The sequence below is a fragment of the Diplotaxodon limnothrissa genome, linkage group LG22 (genome assembly GCF_057381915.1).
Source record: "Diplotaxodon limnothrissa isolate DT_005_m linkage group LG22, D_limnothrissa_male_GT1.1, whole genome shotgun sequence".
NCBI classification, from domain to species: Eukaryota; Metazoa; Chordata; class Actinopteri; order Cichliformes; family Cichlidae; genus Diplotaxodon; species Diplotaxodon limnothrissa.
The window spans coordinates 28,693,408-28,713,465 of record NC_140616.1 but is presented as its reverse complement, the minus strand read 5'-3'; the positions used below and the strand labels follow the sequence as shown (position 1 = coordinate 28,713,465).

At 39.7% G+C, this 20,058-nt stretch overlaps 1 protein-coding gene across 1 annotated transcript in view; it reads right to left on the bottom strand.

The window, feature by feature from the left end:
• The window catches only part of col22a1 (collagen, type XXII, alpha 1), a 66,701-nt gene that overhangs the window by 26,859 nt on the left and 19,784 nt on the right, over nucleotides 1–20,058 (bottom strand). Inside the window, exons 13-31 of the mRNA XM_085346396.1 lie at nucleotides 19,957–19,995; nucleotides 18,378–18,431; nucleotides 18,228–18,281; nucleotides 17,720–17,773; nucleotides 15,470–15,523; nucleotides 15,319–15,363; nucleotides 13,659–13,712; nucleotides 13,498–13,551; nucleotides 12,951–12,986; nucleotides 12,417–12,446; nucleotides 11,939–11,992; nucleotides 11,729–11,782; nucleotides 6,231–6,284; nucleotides 4,614–4,667; nucleotides 4,442–4,495; nucleotides 4,263–4,316; nucleotides 573–626; nucleotides 430–474; nucleotides 265–327 (exon numbers count right to left, since the gene is read on the bottom strand). Coding sequence (XP_085202522.1) covers nucleotides 265–327; nucleotides 430–474; nucleotides 573–626; nucleotides 4,263–4,316; nucleotides 4,442–4,495; nucleotides 4,614–4,667; nucleotides 6,231–6,284; nucleotides 11,729–11,782; nucleotides 11,939–11,992; nucleotides 12,417–12,446; nucleotides 12,951–12,986; nucleotides 13,498–13,551; nucleotides 13,659–13,712; nucleotides 15,319–15,363; nucleotides 15,470–15,523; nucleotides 17,720–17,773; nucleotides 18,228–18,281; nucleotides 18,378–18,431; nucleotides 19,957–19,995 — 960 coding nt within the window. The remainder of the gene's footprint in view (nucleotides 1–264; nucleotides 328–429; nucleotides 475–572; nucleotides 627–4,262; nucleotides 4,317–4,441; nucleotides 4,496–4,613; nucleotides 4,668–6,230; nucleotides 6,285–11,728; nucleotides 11,783–11,938; nucleotides 11,993–12,416; nucleotides 12,447–12,950; nucleotides 12,987–13,497; nucleotides 13,552–13,658; nucleotides 13,713–15,318; nucleotides 15,364–15,469; nucleotides 15,524–17,719; nucleotides 17,774–18,227; nucleotides 18,282–18,377; nucleotides 18,432–19,956; nucleotides 19,996–20,058) is intronic.

Below are 20,058 nucleotides of genomic sequence, written 5' to 3'. Positions count from 1 at the left end.
ATTAATGCATATTAATACAGGGAAGTAAGAACTTTATAATTGGAAAGTCAGTCGGTCTCAAAATGGCATCTGGGAACAACCAACGGGCCCCAAGGGTTCCCAGGAGGTCACCCAGTCCAATTAGGGACATTCATTTTACTGGAGCTGACTTTAATAGAAATGGTTACATAATGTACAAAAGTGAGGTAAGGACAGTGCCCCTTGTTTGCAGAAGTAAATCAGAGATATAGCTGTGAATGACTGTGAAAGCTTTGAGAAGCTTACCGGCACGCCTCGGTCACCTCGTGCTCCAGCAGTACCTAGCTGTCCAGGAGCACCAGCTTCCCCCTGGAAAAAAAATTAAACATTTCAAAAAATATGCCAAAATAAAATGTATCCCATAAAATCCAAATGCCAAATAAACAAAAACGAAGGCAACTGTGAGCTCACTCTCTCCCCTGGAGGTCCTCTTGGTCCAGGAGGCCCTTCGTCGCCCTGCAGAGAAAACGCACTTGTTAACATGGCGGTTTTCTGAATAAATAGCACAACAAGCACAAGCTCAGTGTATTTCTGGGTAAGGTTAATCACGTCACCTTGGGTCCAGGCTTGCCAGGAAAACCATCTGCTCCACGCTCGCCCCTGAGCCCCTTTAGAGACACAAGATTATAATTTAGATGTCATACTTGCAAAACTCGTCCCAGCCAAAAGCATTTTCCAGGCATATCACCAGCCCCGTGGCACCAATGAGCCCACTGTTTACCAACCAAAACATATTTTTTAAAGTTTGCTTGTGGTTTCTGTGCAACTTTTCTTTTATGAGGAAGCAGAGTTCGGATGAGCAGCCTGGAGCTCGCCTCCAAAGTTGCCCAACAGCCACAACACACACAACTCTGCACAGAGTCTCACTCGATGTGAAGAGTCTCCCAATCAAATGTACCAAAGCCCTGAGATTTGCAGCAACGGTAAAAAGAGAAGAATAGACTTGTTTTCTGAGATTTTGTGATTTTGGATTTGTTTTGCTTTGTCATTTTATCTTTTCTCATCCATGCGGACACAGCAAAGACGTAAGATTTAACTAAATTTATGAATATGGCTTCTTTAATTGATAAGTGTCCCAACACACGTAGCTGTAGCTTGTAGCTATCTGCCTGGCCTCATCTTTGCTAATTCAGTTCCACTGTGTTTCTGCTGTTGGAGAGTTTGCAATGTAATGTAATTATCAGGCAAATGACATGATACAGCCCATCCAAGAAGCTTGTGCTTCAGGTGTGGTGAGAAAAATTACAGTATTTTATTAGCCTGTAGCTTAGCGCTAATTAACAGAATGTGCTAAATAATACACCCATATATTTATGGATGGAGTGTGGTTGGTTAGCATCGTTCAACTGCTTGTTAATGCAAATATCAAACCAGCCAATAACCTGGAAGCACCTCACTGCATTAAGCCATGTAGTCAAGACAACCTGCTGAAGTTTAAACTGAGCATCAGAATGGGGAAGAAAGGTGATTCAAGCAACTGTGAACGTGGCCTGATTATTGGTGCCAGATGGGCTGGTCGGAGTATTTCACACACTGCTGATCTACTGGGATTTTCCCACATAACCATCTGCATGGTTTACAAAGAATGATCTAAAAAAGAAAAAAATTGTCTTGTTTAAAATATCTTCTTGTTGTCAGAGCAGAATCGCCAGATTGCTTTGAGTTAATGGAATAGAATGGAAATAACCTTTATGGTCCTTCACTGGGAAAATGTGTTCCAGGAGCAAAGTGATAGCCAGGTGGAGCATACAGATTCACACAAACGTAAAGAATATAACATAAAAAACAATAAATAAGAGTGTATGGGGCAAATTTAGAGTGCTGTACAGTTATTAAAAATAACACATTCAGATTCAAAGACATGTTGAGTAGGATAATTTACAAAAAGATGTACAAAAAGTGCTGTAAATGTAATTCAAATAACCAATTATTACAACTAAGGTATCAGAGAAGAGAATCTCTGAACGCACAACATGTCAAACCTTTGGTGCAGAAGGATTAAAGCAGCAGGAGACCAGTCCTGTCAGCTAAGAACAGGAAACTACAGTTCACACAGGCTCACCAAACTAGATCACAGAGGATTGTGAAAACGTTACCTGATCTAATGAGTCTGAATTTCTGCCGTGACATTCGGATGGTAGGGTCAGAATTTGGTATAAAAACATGGAAGTGTAAATCTACCTTCTATCCACTGCCTTCTTCAAAATATGCCACAAGGAATTAAAGCTATTCTGACATCAAAAGATGGTGCACATGGTACTAGCTGTGTCACTTTTAAGTCCAAAAGGCCAGTATGACTGTTACCACCTGCAAAAGCTGCTTAGCTATCGCAGCCCAGCCACAAAGCTTTCAGTGCACATATTTGTGCTTTTGTTAATGCCGGTGGTTTTGAGCTTGGACTTCAGTCAGCAAACTGTTAATGACTTTTTAAAGTGTTGACGACTGTACACCTCTGCACTTGGTGAACCCAGCTGTGGACCCTAAATGCTTCCACTTTGCAATACCACTTACAGCTGAGCGATGGTGGGCTCGTCTTACAGCATCGTACTCAAATTCAACAAGCTCCTTAGAACCATATATTCTTTCACAAATGTTTGCAAAGGCAGACTCCATTACTGCATGCATGGCTTGACTTTATACACCTGTGCCAATGGGACTGGAAACACCTGAGGTGTGGGCTAATATTTTTGTCAATATAGCGTATATCCTGAAGGCTAAATGGAAAATTATCTTTACTTATATCAGTTAAGAATATATGCTCCAAGATTTTTTTCCAGTATATTCTGTGGTTTAGTTATGCTGACACTCAAACTTGGTTCATAATTACCTGAAAGAAATGGTAAAATGGTAAAAGCCTGAGAACCAAAACCCTTCCTTGTTGCTAGCTTGTAGCTTAGAGACTCACCAACATTAAGGGGTCACAGTGAATACATGTAAAGGTTTTTTTTCTTCAGAGATTATGTGGAAGAACACCACAAAAATATGACTAACATACATTAAGACTATTATTCATGTCTGGCCTTACGTAGATGAAATTACTAACATGTTAGCAAAGAGTTGTCTAGTTTTCAATTCTAGCGGACAAAAAGCAACATCGGTATTTCTCTGAAGCTTTTTGTGTTGGCACAAGTATTTACCAAATAAAACCTCTCAAGATTTGTTATTTTTTCACAAATTCCTCACAAATAGACTCAGAGTTTATTGTTCTTTATTGTTCTTAACATATCTACTTCCCCTTCAGCATGTCTACGCAGACGATATCCAGTTTCTTTTAAGCCAAGATGTTTCTAAGCTACAGATTTTGAATGAGTGCTTAGATTCCATTAACGTTTGGATGGCTGACAACTTCCTCCAACTTGAAGAAGGAAAGACTGTCCTTGTATGTGCCCCTGATAGACACGTGCCTAAGATAATGAATGCTCTTGGTCCCCTTGCAACATTTGTGAAATCGTCTATCAGGACCCTAGGGGTCATTTTTGACCTGGCTCTCACTCTGGATGTTCACGTCAAATCTCTGGTTTGGTCCTGTTTTTATCACTTAAGGAACATTTCTAAACTAAGCCCTATTGTATCTCTCACTGAACTGGAGATTGTCATTCATGCTTTCATTTCATCACGACTGGACTGCTGTAATTCACTGTTTACATGTTTAAACAAAAACTCTTTGGAGCGTCTACAGATTGTTCAAAACGCTGCAGCAAGACTTCTGACCGAAACATCTAAGTAATCACACGTGACACTGTTGCTCATACAGCCGCACTGGCTCCCCATTGAATTCAGAGTCCATTTCAAGATTCTGGTACTGACTTATAGAGCTCTTCATGGACAAGCACCTGCCTACATCATTGAACTTCTACATCCCTATGTCCCCAGCAGGTCTCTTAGGTCATGTAATCAGGGTCTACTTGTCATGCATCATACAAGGCTGAGAACCAAAGGAGACAGAGCTTTTGCCACTGTGGCAAAGTGATATACAAATAAAGTTTTACTTACTTCCTTACTTAATAGTTTGAATGCCAAAAACTGCTCATTAGCTATTTGCTTTATCAGTTAGCAAGTTTCTAAAGTTTCTAACTGTAAATGTCTAATCTGCTGCTGGAAACAAGGCTGATCTGCAGAGTGAGAGGGAACAAAACATAGAAACGTTTGGAATTGTGAAACAAACAATAAGCTAACCGTAACCATTTTGATTAGCACACCTTTAACGTTTGTTCATCGTAGGCAAATCTAAAAGTTTCACTCACCATGGCACCGTCACTTCCAGGAACACCATCCAGGCCATCTTTACCAGGAATACCCTTTGAAAATCAGACACCAGATGCTGACGTTCGGTGACACACACACAGAGGAACTACCAACAAACACTTGGCATTATAAGTACCAGCATGAAGTTTTTATTTAAGCCCTCAAAAGGTTAACTCACAGGTTTTCCAGCCTCTCCCTGTTTGCCTGGAAATCCAATTTCACCTGGCAGACCCTTCCGGTGAGAGAAAAAACACAAAGGCATCTCATCATGTTTTGAAGCAAATCTTCCTTCACTGCTAAATCTTATGAGCAAAAATAAAGACTTTCCTTTCTAAATGTCAGTCACTTACAGGAGGTCCAGTGTTTCCTTGGTTTCCTGGTGGTCCAGGTGGACCCTGAGGACCCTGAAAAATAATTTTTAAAACGTCTGGAAAAAGTTGACTTGATCATATACACAGTTATTTAGGTGTTTAATGAAATAGATCGGGCAATGTGCCAAGACCTTGTTTTCTTTTCTCTAAATCTCTAAATTTGAATTCATTTTAAATTTTAATCATATAATTTTCCAGAAGGCAAAGTTCAAATCATTAGCGCCAAGCAGCCACTAGAGGGGAGTATTGCAGCTCAGTTTACCACCAATTCAACCTTGGCTAGTGCTTGAACACAGGGGACATGTCTGTTTGGCTACAGGGAGCAATTTGAGAAATTAATTGGTATAACCTGTTGGCTTTAATTTAGCCTGTTTATTTTCTCTCTATTAAAACATACAATGAAGAGACCTTTGAGAGCACTGCAGCAATTTTGTGCTTTGTGGACCACAACAAATATTGAGCAGCCCACATAATTTAAATAGCAAATTATTCCTCCTCAGTTCTCCGTGAGAGGTCATCGGGGCCTTACAGGAAGCACTGACATAAGATGTTCATAAACAACACATCAATGTAAACAGAGCTACATAGAGGATGATGCTATGGCAACTTAAAATGAGTATTACCTTTTTCCAAAGCAACATAAACAAAAGATGCTTTTCCCAACATATTGTGATTTTTGATTTCCATGTTATTTTTAAAGACTGTATGAGCTAGAAACTTGGGACTCATTTAAGAAAAGCCTGGTGGGAAGCTGCTTTTTTGTGAGCCTCTATGCTGCTCACATGTAACTGTTAGGGTCGAGGTAATGCTGGCTGGTCTCATCCATGAATACAAGTAGGGTTAATATGTACTGTATGTCTAGCTGTGGCTGAAAAAGAAGATTTGGTTAGTACGGCAGTCTCAATGGACATATTTCATCCAGCACCGAGTCCTGTCCACCAGAGAGCGATGGCTCACCAACAAATCAAAATGATGCTAATCTCAAGACTTTTTTATAGACACTACTTCATATTTGCATTATTGCAATTGTTGAAAATAGAGTAGGAATTGAAATTGTACAAAATGAGGCAACATTTTGTCAGGATTATTTAGAATGGGGGAGATTTACACGTATTTTAATACAGCATATGAATGCTGTATTAAAATACGAATCTGGAAGTTCATTTCTAGTAATTTTTTGTAAAGTAATATATATTTGTTTAAAAAATGTATTGCATTCACAGACAGTATAGAAGATGGTCCACGTCTAAAAATTTCTTTTTAAAGGGCCACCAGGGGGCGATAGCTGTGGTTACAAAAAAGCTTAGAAGTGTACTTATATTTACATAGTCGTCCATTTGCTCATTCATTTCCGTCATTCAGTCAGTGTCAGATAGGAGATTTTTCCAGGATGTGCTCATTGTCAGACCCATCTCAGGGCTTCAGAATGGGACTTCACACACCATCACTGTAGCTACGTTCATCTTTTATACTATTACAACTTTTTGTAGCTTTGTTTTTATAATAATGCTGTATTTTTACTAGAATTTACACATGGGTAAATACATTCGGTCTGCACATCTCTCGTGCATGCTGCAAAATCCAAATTGTTCTTACAGCAGGTCCAGGAAGGCCATCCACCCCTGGGAGTCCACCTTCACCTTTCCTTCCCTATAAGATAACAGTATAAATAGAACAATGACATGAACAAATGGTAACAATAATAAAATAATCAGCACACAATTGTCTTAGTAACATCTGAGAAATGTGAGCTTATATTTGCTACTGAGGGGTTTAGAAACTTTGGAGTTCAGAGTGCAGTACTCTGAGCTATTCTTCAAACACAGCAATCTTGAAAACAGCTTTCAGACCATAAAACTGGGAAATAAAAATGGGAATATTTTAGTCGAGCCTCTTTCATTTGTGATGCTTTCTAGAAATGATAAACTTGGTAAATATTACAGGGAAAATAGAAAGCTCAGAGATTTTGGTTAAACTTCAGTAAGCTGCTGATGACAATGATGTCGTCTCTGCCTATGCTCCTCTGATGGTCTCATTTTACAAGTTGAGAAGCTGTTCCTTAAACATTAGTGTATCCATCTGCTTTTATGTGGGAAGGTTGAGCAACACTAATCCAGTAGACAGCATTTCATTTCACTTCTCTCTCCCCAACCAGTCGCGGCAGATGACCCCGCCCCTCCCTGAGCCTGGTTCTGCCGGAGGTTTCTTCCTGTTAAAAGGGAGTTTTTCCTTCCCACTGTCGCCAAAGTGCTTGCTCATAGGGGGTTTTTCTCTGTATGTATTATTGTAGTGTCTACCTTACAATATAAAGCGCCTTGATGTTGTCATTTAGCGCTGTATAAATAAAATTGAATTGAACTGACTTTACTTTGGGCCGTATCGCTGTAGATAGGTAAAATCTCATAGTCATGTTGGGTGTAAAAAAGTGTAAAAAGTAACATGTTAAATGTAACAATGTAACAATTTGATTTATTTAACACATTACTGTACTAAATTCAGAAATTGCATTCCAGTTACAATTACGTCATTAGCTGCATTCTACAGGATTTTCAGTTATCGGCATGCCAGGCATACAGAAAGAAAAAAATACAATTTAAACAAACATTGGGATACAGTCAGCTGATTTCACTTTATAAGAAAATGATGGATAGGTCTACAGAGGAGATATGGACATTACATTTAATAAGAAATAATGAATGTAACAATAAAAGAAAATTATTTAAGATTATTTTATGGAGTAACAAGACGGACTGTAACAAATTACTTGTTCTGGGAGTAAATGAGTAACGTACAGCATTACTTTTAAGAAAAGTAACATGTGTAATACATTACTTTTACTAGGTAATGACCCCAGCGCTGTCTAGAAGGTATGTTTGTATTAACAAAACCAAGATGTGAAATTGTTATGGGTTCTAGCTGTTATGTGTAGGGCAGCACGGTGGCGTAGTGGCCTCACTGCAAGAAGTGCCTGAGTTTGACTCCACCATCTGGTCAGAGTCTTTCCGGATACTCTGGCGTCCTCCCGCAGCACAAAGACATGCAGTTAGTGTGGTTCTGTTAATTGGTGATTCCAAATTGCTCATAGATGTGAATGTGAGTGTGAATAGTTCTCTGTCTTTATGTGTTAGACTAGTGACCATCCAGGGTGTACCACGCCTATCGCCCTGTCGTAGCTAAAACAGGCCCCACACACCCTGATGATGATAAGTGGAAGAAAACCGATGGTGTAACTGAGAAACATTCGTTTTGGGGCAACTCACATTTTCCCATTAAAGCTATGGTCAAATTATACTTAAATCACACATTTACTTCATGATTTATTAATGAAATATCATTATTCTCACTATGTAGAATAATTTTTCACAAAACTTTACTGTTTTAATCTTTTTTTTTTTTTTAAAAAGCCTTTTGTGATGATTGCTGTTGTTTCTCTTGCTTTCACATAAAACTACATGCTGCCAGATTTTTCTTAATAAGTTTGTTTGTTAATCCTCTTCAGTCCTTTAAGATAGTCAGTCAGCATTCTAGGCTTCAATCAGCGATCATATAAGGATAAAGGTGAAGAAACAGGACTCAGCAGCACTGAAACCAGACAACTGATGACTGCTTTTCAGCAGTGGAGGTGAAAGCAGCTCAATCTATACCTACTCAACCATATGGCCAACTCTATTAGCACTGGCAATAGTGGAGGCGAGGCCAACCCATTATCACAGCTCAGAGCCTAGCTTTAACTCCCTCACCTCCACACACACACACACACACACACACACAGACTGTCTCCCTGTGAATCTTCAGAGTGGGTTTAACAATCCAAAACCTGAAGAAAAAAAATAGGTCAAACTTCTCACAGTCTGTTTTTCTGCATGACTCTCTTGGAAAGTACCCCATGAAGCTGCAAAGTACTTCAGCAGGACTTCCACTGATATCATAAAAAAAACAAGGCTACATAGAGGGATGTTTTCTACATATTCTGAAACATAAACCCAGTGTGGCTGTTTTATTAATGCTGTTTAAGCATAAATATTTTGGAGGTAGAGAGTTTGTCTTTTGACAAGGTTTGGCTTGACTGTGTTACCCAGCTGAGCAATGACAAAGTCACATACTGCTGATAAGAAGTTCATTACTCCCAGTAGAGAAGGGAGGGGAGAGGAGGTCAATGTCTTTGTTAATGTTTTGGAGGAACAAATTATGTAGAACTACTGTGTCTGTTTTAATTACAAACTGCTGTGTAATAGAACCAGTGTTGAGAAAGAGAGAGGAAGAAATATACGAGACACATGGGACGAGTTGTTAGAGAGCACTGATAAAAGCTACAGCATAGGCTCTGACTAGCGTGAAGAATAAACAGCATCTTTCTTGATTCCATATAAAATCAAAATAATCCAGCTGGAACACGATAGGTTAGGGACTAAACAGCCAAAAAATATAAGTTACAGTTTTTCTCATGAAATCTTTGCAAATGATTTCTTTTTAAGAAATTCTCAAAATGTGGTAAGGATAATATTAATCACATAAAATATTTTTTTACTGATTTATGTTTGTTAGTTTGTTTATTTGTGAATGTTACTGAATATCATAATGATGCAGTATTGGTCATGATTTATCATTGCTCATAACCTTAACCCTATCCTTACTCTATCAGAATATATGTGTACACTACCAGTGTATTTGTATATGATTTATAGTAAAGTGCAAAGTTTGGACACACCTTCTAGTTTAATGATTTGTCTTTATTTTTACTACTTCCTAGCAATATATAAACATAATTAAGTAACTCTAAATATGTCTTATATTTTAGATTCCTCAAAGTAGCCACCCTTCGTTTTGTTGACAGCGCTGCAAACCCATGACCTTCTCTCAATGAGCTTCATGATGCAGTCACCTGAAACGGTTTTCACCTCACAGGTGTGGCTTGTAAGGGTTCGTTTGTGGGATTTCTTGCCTTCTTAATGGGGCTGGGACCATCAGTTGTGTTGTGTCAGGTTGGTACACAGCTGACAGCCCTATTTGACAACTGTTAAAATCCATATTATGTCAAGAACCAATCAGCTAAGTAAAGAGAAACGACAGTCCATCATTAATTCAAGCACTGAAGGTCAGTCTGTCTGGAAAATTGATAAAACGCTGAATGTGTCCCCAAGTGCAGTCGCAAAAACCATGGAGCGCTATGATGAAACTGGCTCACATGAGGACTGATCCAGGAGAGGAAGCCCAAGAGTCACCTCTGCTGTTTGGGATAAATTCATCTGAGTCACCAGCCTCAGAATTAGGCTCAGATTAGATTCGAGCCCAGATAAATGCCACACAAAGGTCCAGTAGCAGTCACATCTCTACATCAACTGTACAGAGGAGACTGTGTGAATCAGGCCTTTATGCTCAAATAGCTGCTAAGAAACCATTAATTAAAAGCAACAAGCAGAAGAGATTTGTTTGCATCAATGGAAATCTGCGCTTTGGTGTGATGAGTCCCAGTTTGAGATCTCTGGTTCCACCCGTCGTGTCTTTGTGTGAAGCAGATAAGGTGAACGGATGGTCTCTACATGCATGGTTCCCACCGTGAAGCATGGAGGAGGAGGTGTGATGGTGTGGGGATGCTTTGCTGGTGACATTGTTGGGATTTATACAAAATTGAAGGCACACTGACCCAGCATGGCTACCACAGCATGCTGCAGCGACATGCATCCCATCCAGTTTGCGTTTAATCGGACCATTATTTATTTTTCAACAGGACAATGACGCCATATACACACTTGAGGCTGTGTAAGGGCTATTTGGAGCAAGGAGGGGAGTGCTGGAGTGCTGTGCCAGATGGCCTGGCCTCTACAGTCACCTGACCTAAACCCAGTCAAGATGGTTTGGGATGAAATGGAGGCAGAATGAAGGCAAAAGGGCCAACAAGTGCTCAACATCTCTGAGAACTCCTTCAAGACTGTTGGAAAACCATTTGAGGTGATGACCTCATGAAGCTCATCGAGAGAATGCCAAGAGTGTGCAAAGCAGTAATCAAAGAAAAGGGAGGCTATTATGCTCAGTACGTTTTGCAAAAAATTCGTTTTTTGGTTTTCTCCAAAATATCCGGCTGGGGTTTGAGTTTAAAGCTAGGATTGGGATCGTGACTGATGATGACTTAGACCTCTGAAAGCATTTAGTCAGATGACCTTGAATCCTCCCTTAGTTATGCTGCAACAGGTGTAGTCTGCTGGGGGATTCCCATTGAGTGTTTTTTCTTCAGTCGCCTTTCTCACTCACTATGTGTTAATAGACCTCTCTGCATTGAATCATATGTTATTAATCTCTGTCTCTATTCCACAGCATGTCTTTATCCTGTCTTCCTTCTCTCACCCCAACTGGTTGCGGCAGATGGCCCCGCCCCTCCCTGAGCCTGGTTCTGCTGGAGGTTTCTTCCTGAATTAGCTAGATCCAAACCCAAACCCTAGATAGATTGCCTGTGTCCTGAAGGTGTTAATCCTCTGAGGCCTCATCATTGCCCCCCTTTTGTCGTTGTCTCCCCTCCCTCACGCCCAACCTGTTGCAGCAGATTCAGTTTAATTCAATTTTATTTATTTTGCACCAAATCATAACAGACACCTGAAGGCACGGTGAAGACCCTACAACTACACAGAGCAACAATCAGATGCCCCCCCTGAGCAATGCATCACGACTTGTTGTGATTTTGAGCTACATAAAAAATTTGATTTGAACTGAAATGAATTGAACTGAATGTCATTTTCAAGCTGAAACACTTCCTGTGAGTTTAAAGTACGTGTATTCACTCAGTCGCTAAAACTGTCAATGCCATATTTAAAAGTTAGGTGAAAAAACAAAATGTGTCTGAGTTCCACTGTAATTTAGTTTAAAATTGCTGAGTTACATAAAACCAAAAATACAATTTGGCAATGTAATAAGAACAAAGAAACACGCTGCTCCTCACATGACATCTAACCATGGGGCACAGCTCTATCTGTGTCCTGTGGTTAGAGCTGGAAACAGAAAGTCAGATGATGCAAAGATAAAACAATCATCAGGTGAACTGATCCTCCCCCGGTACAGTAAGGTGATATTCTGACACCCTCCCAACAAAATGAGATTCTTACCCTCTGGCCAAATTCTCCAGGGTTACCGGGTAAACCTTGTTCACCAGGAGGACCCTGAGGAATAAATCACCAAAAATTAAAACCGCAAAACTGGCATGTTAATAAATTGTTGAGCATTGCATCTGATTGTGGGTTTTCAAACAACAGCAACTATCAAAAGTTAAACAGGAGGAAAGTGGACGGAAGGAAATAATAAATCAGGATCCTTACAGGAGGCCCTGGATGTCCTTCAGCACCTGGAGGCCCTTGTGGTCCAGGCTCACCCTGAAACAGGTCAAACAAACAAGTTTTATTACAGTAATAGTGAAACATTAGTGAAATGAATCATCAAACTTTTCAATACAAGCTTAAACTTTAAAACTTATAAAGGCACGAGTCCGACATGAGATCCTTTCTATACATTTAGTTGGGTAGTTTATCATGCATTTGATTAAGCAAATTAATATATTCTCTTCAATCCATTATTTCCATTTACTGATATCAATATTGGTTAGTTTTATAATTCCAATTTTCATAAAATGCCATATTTCACTTACTTTTCATGCACAAAGCTACATTTTCCAGAGACCAAATACACCAAATTATTCATAAACAGCATATTTTGTGAGGGTTATTCTTATATTGGTGCCTGGATCTTCATGCTGCAGTAACAATCTGCTTTCAGTGAAACTGTTAAACAACTGCTCACCTTCTCACCCCGTAAACCTTCTGTTTGTACCTGAAATTAAAGCACTGAATAAATAATGACATCCTCACTTGGATTTGTGAAATTCATTGATAGTTACTGTGATGAAAAAGTGTTTGCACAGTGTATGTAATTTCTTTTCTCAAAGAAAACAATATATCCATCATTAGTCATTATTAAGCTCATTTTCTTCATCCCATTAAGAGATGTTAAAACTGTTTTTAACCCATCAACTGAAATAATCTATATTTTTAGATATAATAACAAGTGTTGTCAAGTTTCAGCTAAAGTCCTGCACTTCACTAACAGACACAGTGATCTCGCTTCCTGTCTTTTTATACACTTCAGTTAAAAACACGACGATCACTCTTTGATGATCTGCTCTGTCTATAGCAATAATCATTAAAAAATAGTTAAAATGCAACATGTGAGGTTTAAACGCATGCTGCTGTAACCCTGCTATCTTCATCATGACACAAACCTATAATCCTTAAGAGTATAATTCTTATGTACCTTTGGTGTATTTTTGGCACTTACCGCATCCCCAGGTAATCCGGGAAGACCTCTCTCCCCCTGTGACATAGGTCACACAACAAGGACAAACCCATCATTAGAATCAAGAGGCTCTCAGGGCAAAGTCCCTTAAGGGATATGATGACGGCACAGCGACAACCATAATTTATGAGATGAGCTGTGCGGATGCTTACTGCAGGCTAAAAGAAAGTGAAACTTGTGGGTAAAGAACCACGGCAGCTCTTTGTGCTTGTGTGTGCATTAGTGTGTGTGCAGCTGGGTGTGGTAGAAGCATGTGCGTTCCACTGGAGGAATCATCAAAGTTGGTAATTACAGACAGACAAATGAACTGCGTTTTAGTTTCTCAGACAAATGAGGGGGCAGACTTTGATGGTGCACGGAGGAGACTGAGGAATGTCTGGAGAGAGCAGACGGTAGCTTGGGAAGCTTTTGATAAGTCTTTGAAAGAACTCATATCAGCAGCACTTAAGAACATTACACAACAGTATCATCAACTTGTAATCAGGTGAACAGTGTTCCAAATACAATAAAGGTAAGTGGGTGGGCGTACCTTGTCACCTTTAACCCCGTTGGGCCCAGGTACTCCAGTCAGACCTCTCAAACCCTAATCAATAAAAGAAAAAAAAACATAAGCAACAAAAACCTTTTAATACAAAGGTGACGGACCAAATGTTTCACCGACTGATGTCGCCATCAAAAATCAACACTTACATCCTTCCCAGGAAAGCCAGGCTTTCCAGTTAATCCATCAAGACCTGGCTCACCCTGAAATGGGAAAATTACATTTTCTCTTTTAAAATGTAGGCAAACTTCAAAACCCAAGATAAAAGAACCTTCGAGTAATGAATAAAGAAGGAAATAAGAAACAAAAAACATAATAGCATAAAATCATAATAGGACAAAAGAACAATAGCTCTTGTAGCTAAATGCCACAATACTGGGGACAGTTTCACACAAGTTAATGCTGACTTACACATGGAAATGTGTTTTGCTTAATAATATCAAATTTACTTGCATAATAAATTACATCCAGTACTTCCTATACAAAAAGTTCTTCACTTGCAATATACAATATCAAGAAAGACCTTCAATAAAAGGTCTACACTACCATCAGGTTCCTCCACCATCACCAAGTATAAGACTTGTTATTAACATGTCCTCCGGGCCTCCTAGATATCTCGACATAGTGGCTTTGGTTTGAATCTGACCAACCACAGTCGTGGTTAGTACGGACGTGCTTAATAAAGAACAGCTTTTTCAGTCAGCAAGCACAACTTTAAATCAGTCCTGTGTGTCTCCTCCAAACCACCTATTCCCTTTATCGCTTCACTGAGGTAAGGACTTTGCCAGCACTTTTCAGCAACAGGAAATTGCTTACTGTCTGACTGAACAGCTGATGGACAGCTCTAAAAGGGGCATCAGTTTGTCTGAATGGGCCTATATGTGCTTAGAACCTGCTACTCATCCCCATGACATACGGCAGAGTGATCAGTGGACTGATTTGATGCACAGTTCTTTATTCGAACCACGTTAAAGACGTTTAGCTTGAAGTTGAAGCTGACCTCTGAACAAGAAACACTGAGTACAAAAACAACTCAACACGAAGCAGAATTAAATAGTTGAAAACAACTGTTGATTCAGGGAAATAACCTTTCACTGAATTATTAAAAGCCTAAATGACATTCAGTGTGATGGCAAACAGCTCCTAGAAAACTTAAGACATCAACAAAGCTTCAGCGAGCCTGAATGAAGTGCATTATATCCTGTAACGCCCCCACAGAATTCCAGACAGGAAGTGTGGAGAGTAAATCAAGGAAACCACATCTGTTTGTACAATTACGCCTCTCAGTTCTCAGTTCCTCTGAGAAGAAAAGTCTCTTTCTGAAAAGTTAAGCCCGTTATCAGGATTTGCAGTATGAGCTGGTGTTCTGCGCAGGTTCAACCTAGAAACGTGGCCCAAATCCCAGGACATGCTGGGAAAGCAAATGAGCTAACTCTCTTGTGACCTTCAGCAACAACTGTTTTAAAGATGTAGTTCGTATCTGCTGCAGCGGAACTGTGTGGCCAAGCGATTAGTGGCTGCAGCAGGAGGCCCCCAAGCAGGAATATGTGAAGAGTGAAGCAACTGTTTAAACTCTATCAGGTTGCCGGTAACCTGGTCAGGTTCACGTCTACCTCTTTATATGGAATTTTCACAAATTTAGTTTACCCAAATGGAAAACTTTAATTGTCATTAAAGTGCATTTAATACACTTTGAAAGATGTGAAAGGTAAAATCTTTTCGTTTCTGAAACTGTGTTTGTTGTAGCATGTGGCTACAATGCAACCTCTCCATAAGCCTAAGCCGAAGTGATTTTAATACGTGACTTACCCTGGTTCCCGGTGTTCCCGTTTCACCTTTTGTACCCGAGTCACCCTATAACAAACCAAAGCAACATAATTATTTTTATAGAAATAAATTTCTATAAAGTGCCATCAAATCAGACCATCATTTGGTGGAAGTTAATTCGGATTATACTTACAGTGACACCTTTTGGCCCTGGTGCACCAGGAATTCCAGCATCCCCTTGAAGACCCTGTGAAATAAACAAAACAAATACTTGTATTAATAAAAGTTACTGACTTCCACCAAAGCATCGCTATTTCTGACTCGAGCATACTGAGGCTCGCTGGGGTCGGCTGAAACTCCAAAAGATAAAAAAATAGCTTCTGTCAGTGATAAAAATTATCCCAAGAAACCCTTAAATGTTGACTTATGACCTTCTGTCCACAAGCTACCCATCTACAATGAGCAACTTTGTTGATGTTGTGACATGATCAAACATTAAAAGACCTTCGCAAAATTAGAGAGAGAACCTCAATGATCAGATGATCTCCTATGAGGAAGCAATTAGTGACAGTGGGAAGGAAGAAGTGCATTTAAATGGAAGCAACCTCAGGCACAAGTTTCTTGTTGAGAAACAACAAACAATAAAAAATAATAAAGTGCTCAGCACACTGGAGTCCCCAGGCAAACTGAGCCTATATTACCATAACGAACAGATGGTTCAGGGTCAAACCTTCTTCCTTCATTTTTGATAAAGCTCTAATGATAAGCTTTATCAGAAAGGAAGGTTTGAAGCCAAATCTTAATAGAAGACAGAGCGTCTGTCACCTGAACTGAAAGCTGGTTCCACAGAGGAGCCTGATAGCTCTGCTTACTTTTGAGATCTCTGGAAACTGCACGTAATCCCACAGACAAAGTGCTCTGCTGGGATAATATGATACTATGAGGTCCTTGAGCTATTATGGGACCCTCATTCAGAACTTTGTATGTAAGTAAAGACCTTTAAATCTAATACTGGACTCAATGAACAGAAACTAGTATGATTTCTCTCACTGTGACATCTTGGATAAACTGGACGTTGTGCACTGAACTTTTAGAGCAGCAGTGTTGGGGAGTAACAGAATACATGTACTGTAAAATACAAAATATGAGTAACTGTATTCTGTTACAATTACTGTTTAAAAAGGTGGTATTCAGAATACAGCTTCTTTCTTGAAATAAATGGATTACGCGCTCTATTTTTGGTAATTCGACAGCGGTGGAAACCCAAACAAAACACACATTAAGAGGCTCTAATGCCCGTGTCTCAATTTCACAGCCCATGTCACCTCTACTTGCAGCCCGCATAATGATGTGAAGAAATATTTTTAAAGATTATTATTCAAAAAATAATTTAATATGAAGGCAATAGGCAGAGTGTTACAGGCATAGCCCTAAAGAATGTAGCCTCATGGACGCAGCTGTTGTAAGTTATTAAGACTCGACTGTACACCGTGTTCGTGTTTTCCTCCGACACAATAAGTTCTGTTGGAGCAGTCTTTCAAAGCCTCTCTCTGTCTCTTGCTAGCAAAGTTGACCCAGACAACAAAGTAAAGCTAGTTTTCAGCTACGAGCCCGACATGGAACCGACGTATTAGCCAGAGGTCCCTTTACTACGGTTCAGAGTAAAGGGACCTGTTTTATATACGCGCTGAATAGTTTTCTATACGAGATCGCTGCAAAAAGTGCAGCCTTACCTAATGCCCACCCTACTGTTACTCATTTTATATTAAGATTTAAAAATCTAGTTGCTATTGGCATGGTGAGTAACCTTCAGTAATAGTAATAAATCACACAGCAACAGTACATTCATGTAGTTGTAAAAAAGCATGATAATATATTAAGTAATCCAAAGTATTCACAATACGTTGCTCTCATTGAGTAACGTATTCCCAACACTGTAGAGCAGCCTGATAATAACAAAATATATAGTCCAGCCTCAAAGTTCGTAAAGCTATGAAGCAGCAGTAAAAATGTTTATTTATGAACTGAGCCAGTCCTAGGAGGTGTTCACTGTTTTTTTAATATTCTCGTATATCCTGTGCAGTGATGCTCGTTCGCTTCAGTCTTGGGCAGTCTGTCACAGGCCAGTGGCCCAGCTTGAGCCCGCACCCATACTCCCATCTGCCTGACTCCCTCACCAGATGCTGCAGCTTCATCCAAGAGAAAGTCACCCAAACTGGCAAAAAATCAATACCAGCTTGAGAGGAAATTGTTCAAAAAAACTTATGTACACTCACTTAACAGAACAAGTGCCTCTCTGAGATTGATGCCAAAACCAGATTAGCTTAAGGTTTTTTTTCCTTTTTTATATGGCCTGAAATTTATTTAAAACCTTTTCAAAACTGCATGTGCATGTGCAGTCACTCGTGAATGGATTAAAAGCTGGAAAACCACATTCACCCACCCTCGGTCCAGCTGGACCTGGTAGCCCTGGATCACCAGCCAGTCCTGCTTCACCCTGATTATGAAAAAAACAACAACATTTGCACAGTCACAACGTCTGCGTTTTGAAAAGGAATAGAAAACAAAGGTCAGAAAGTTAGACGATTTCTTTGAAAAATTTATAATTGTTACAGTTTTACCAAATAGTGTTATAAATACACGCCAATAAGACGTTATTTCAAAATAAAACAGAAAACTGTCACATAGAATCCTCATCTACTTTTGAGGATTCTATGTGAACTCATCTAGTGTCCAAACAAAAACTGTTTTGTTTGGACACTTGGAAATGATGAATAAAATATAAATACACCATTAAGAACACCTGTTATTTCATGAAAGAAAATCAGTAAATGCCTTTTTCTAAACATCTTTTTATTTTTTTAAATATGCATATATATTTAATACTGTAAATTTTGATATACGGTATAAAAATAAAGGTAACACCATAGCTGTATAAGTTTGCTTCTTACTGTGTCGCCTTTGTCTCCAGTTAAACCATCAATGCCTGGGATTCCACCAACTCCCTGTGAGATGGTTGAAAACACACAATCAGTACCAGTTTGGCGCCGTTTAAAACTCTAAATAAAAGTCAAAAGATTTCCAGGTCTCCAGGTTCACACCTTCTCTCCTTTTTGTCCAGGAGGACCTGTCAACCCTATGCTGCCTCTATCACCCTGTGAATACAAAACAAGCGTTAACGTCTATAGTTCAGTCACAGTAAGGCATGCAGGGGGGCCGGGACAGGCGGCGGTGACGTGCTGTCAAAAAAAATCAACCCAGCAGTATCACAGAACATGGTTTAGTACCCGATGGATGGACAGTCAATTAAACACAAAGAACAGGAGATGTATTATCACTGCACACACAGTAACACACAAAGTTAAAAGTTATACACAGAACACAAAGACTCACATAAACCGAGACAAACAAAACACTTTTGAGTAAAGGTTCGGGAGCCAGAATATCCTTACAGCTTCACCAAGACCCGCTATGGTTTGGTCGCACATTCGACCAAAGACTCAAGGAACAATGGCTTCCCATTGTCCTCAGAGCATCACACTTTTGGTTTGTACACTGATGTCATCTTCTGTGCCAAGGAATCCCGCGTCTGAGCAAAAAGTAATGGCTGTTAAATTACACGGTACCATGAGGTCTCACCCACCGCAAGACTTCCCTCTGCTTCATAAACCACTTTACAAGTCACGGGAGGTTGCCCTTTAATTATTTCAGGCTTATATCATATTAGCACACGTCCTTTAGATCAGCAAAAGGGACTCCTGTTCTGCTGCACCCCATGGCAAAAAGACATGATCCATAAGAAGAGTGCTGCACAGGGAGCAATTAAACCAGTTTTGATTTCGCTCCCCCGCCACGTGCTCAGGGAGACTCGATGACCAGCTCAGCCACTTTGAACCGCAGCTTAAAGTCAGTTTACGTCACGTGTTTGCATCAGGTTTCGAAAAGCAGCAAATTGCAGCCTTCCCATGGAGAAAGTGAAGACAGATGCTTGCGCAGTAAGAAACAGAAAAAGCAGCAAGGCGCATTAAAGTTCGATTTAATGCGCGTTTTATCAAACCTGCAAGTTTTTCTTTTTTCAGCTATAACAAGTAGAAAAGTCAAATAAATGTATCATGAAATGACTTTTGCTGTCGCTCTGACTGCACTGCCCCCCTGTAGTGCACCTGTATTATCCAGAAGAATTTACAGGTGTGTTCTCAAAACTACCAGGATAACACTTCTCGTCTTTTAGATCTCTAGGGCATTTTTAAGTGTCCCTTTCAGTGCAGTGTGAGAGGTGAATACCGAGAAGTTTGTTTCAGGGAATAAATTACATCGTGGGACTCCCGGCTGGCACTGGAAGGCAGCACAGAGGCTGTGATTTGTGCAGACTGGGTGGGCATCTGCACTGGCTCCCTGCTACATATCCTCTGTGGTAACCTGTCCTATAATTCATACATCTGTTACTCTGACAATAAGAGATGTATGAGCAGGTTCCTAGACACTCCCAGGAAAAAACATATAGAAAAAAAGGCAAAGCCAAAAAGCGAGATAGCAAGAAAGACTTGAATAAAAAAGATCTGAAGGAGCAGATTAGAACATTTTGTCTACATGCATATAAAATATGCACAATACACAGACAAACATGTATCTGGGTTAAGATGATGCTCATGCAGAGTTGTGAAGGACAGGTTTACTTACCTTCTCACCTCTGCCACCTTTGACAGAGTTTATACTGCCCTGCAAATAATTAACCAATAAGGATTAATTATTATCGAGGCTGAAAGAAAAGCAAGAAAGCTT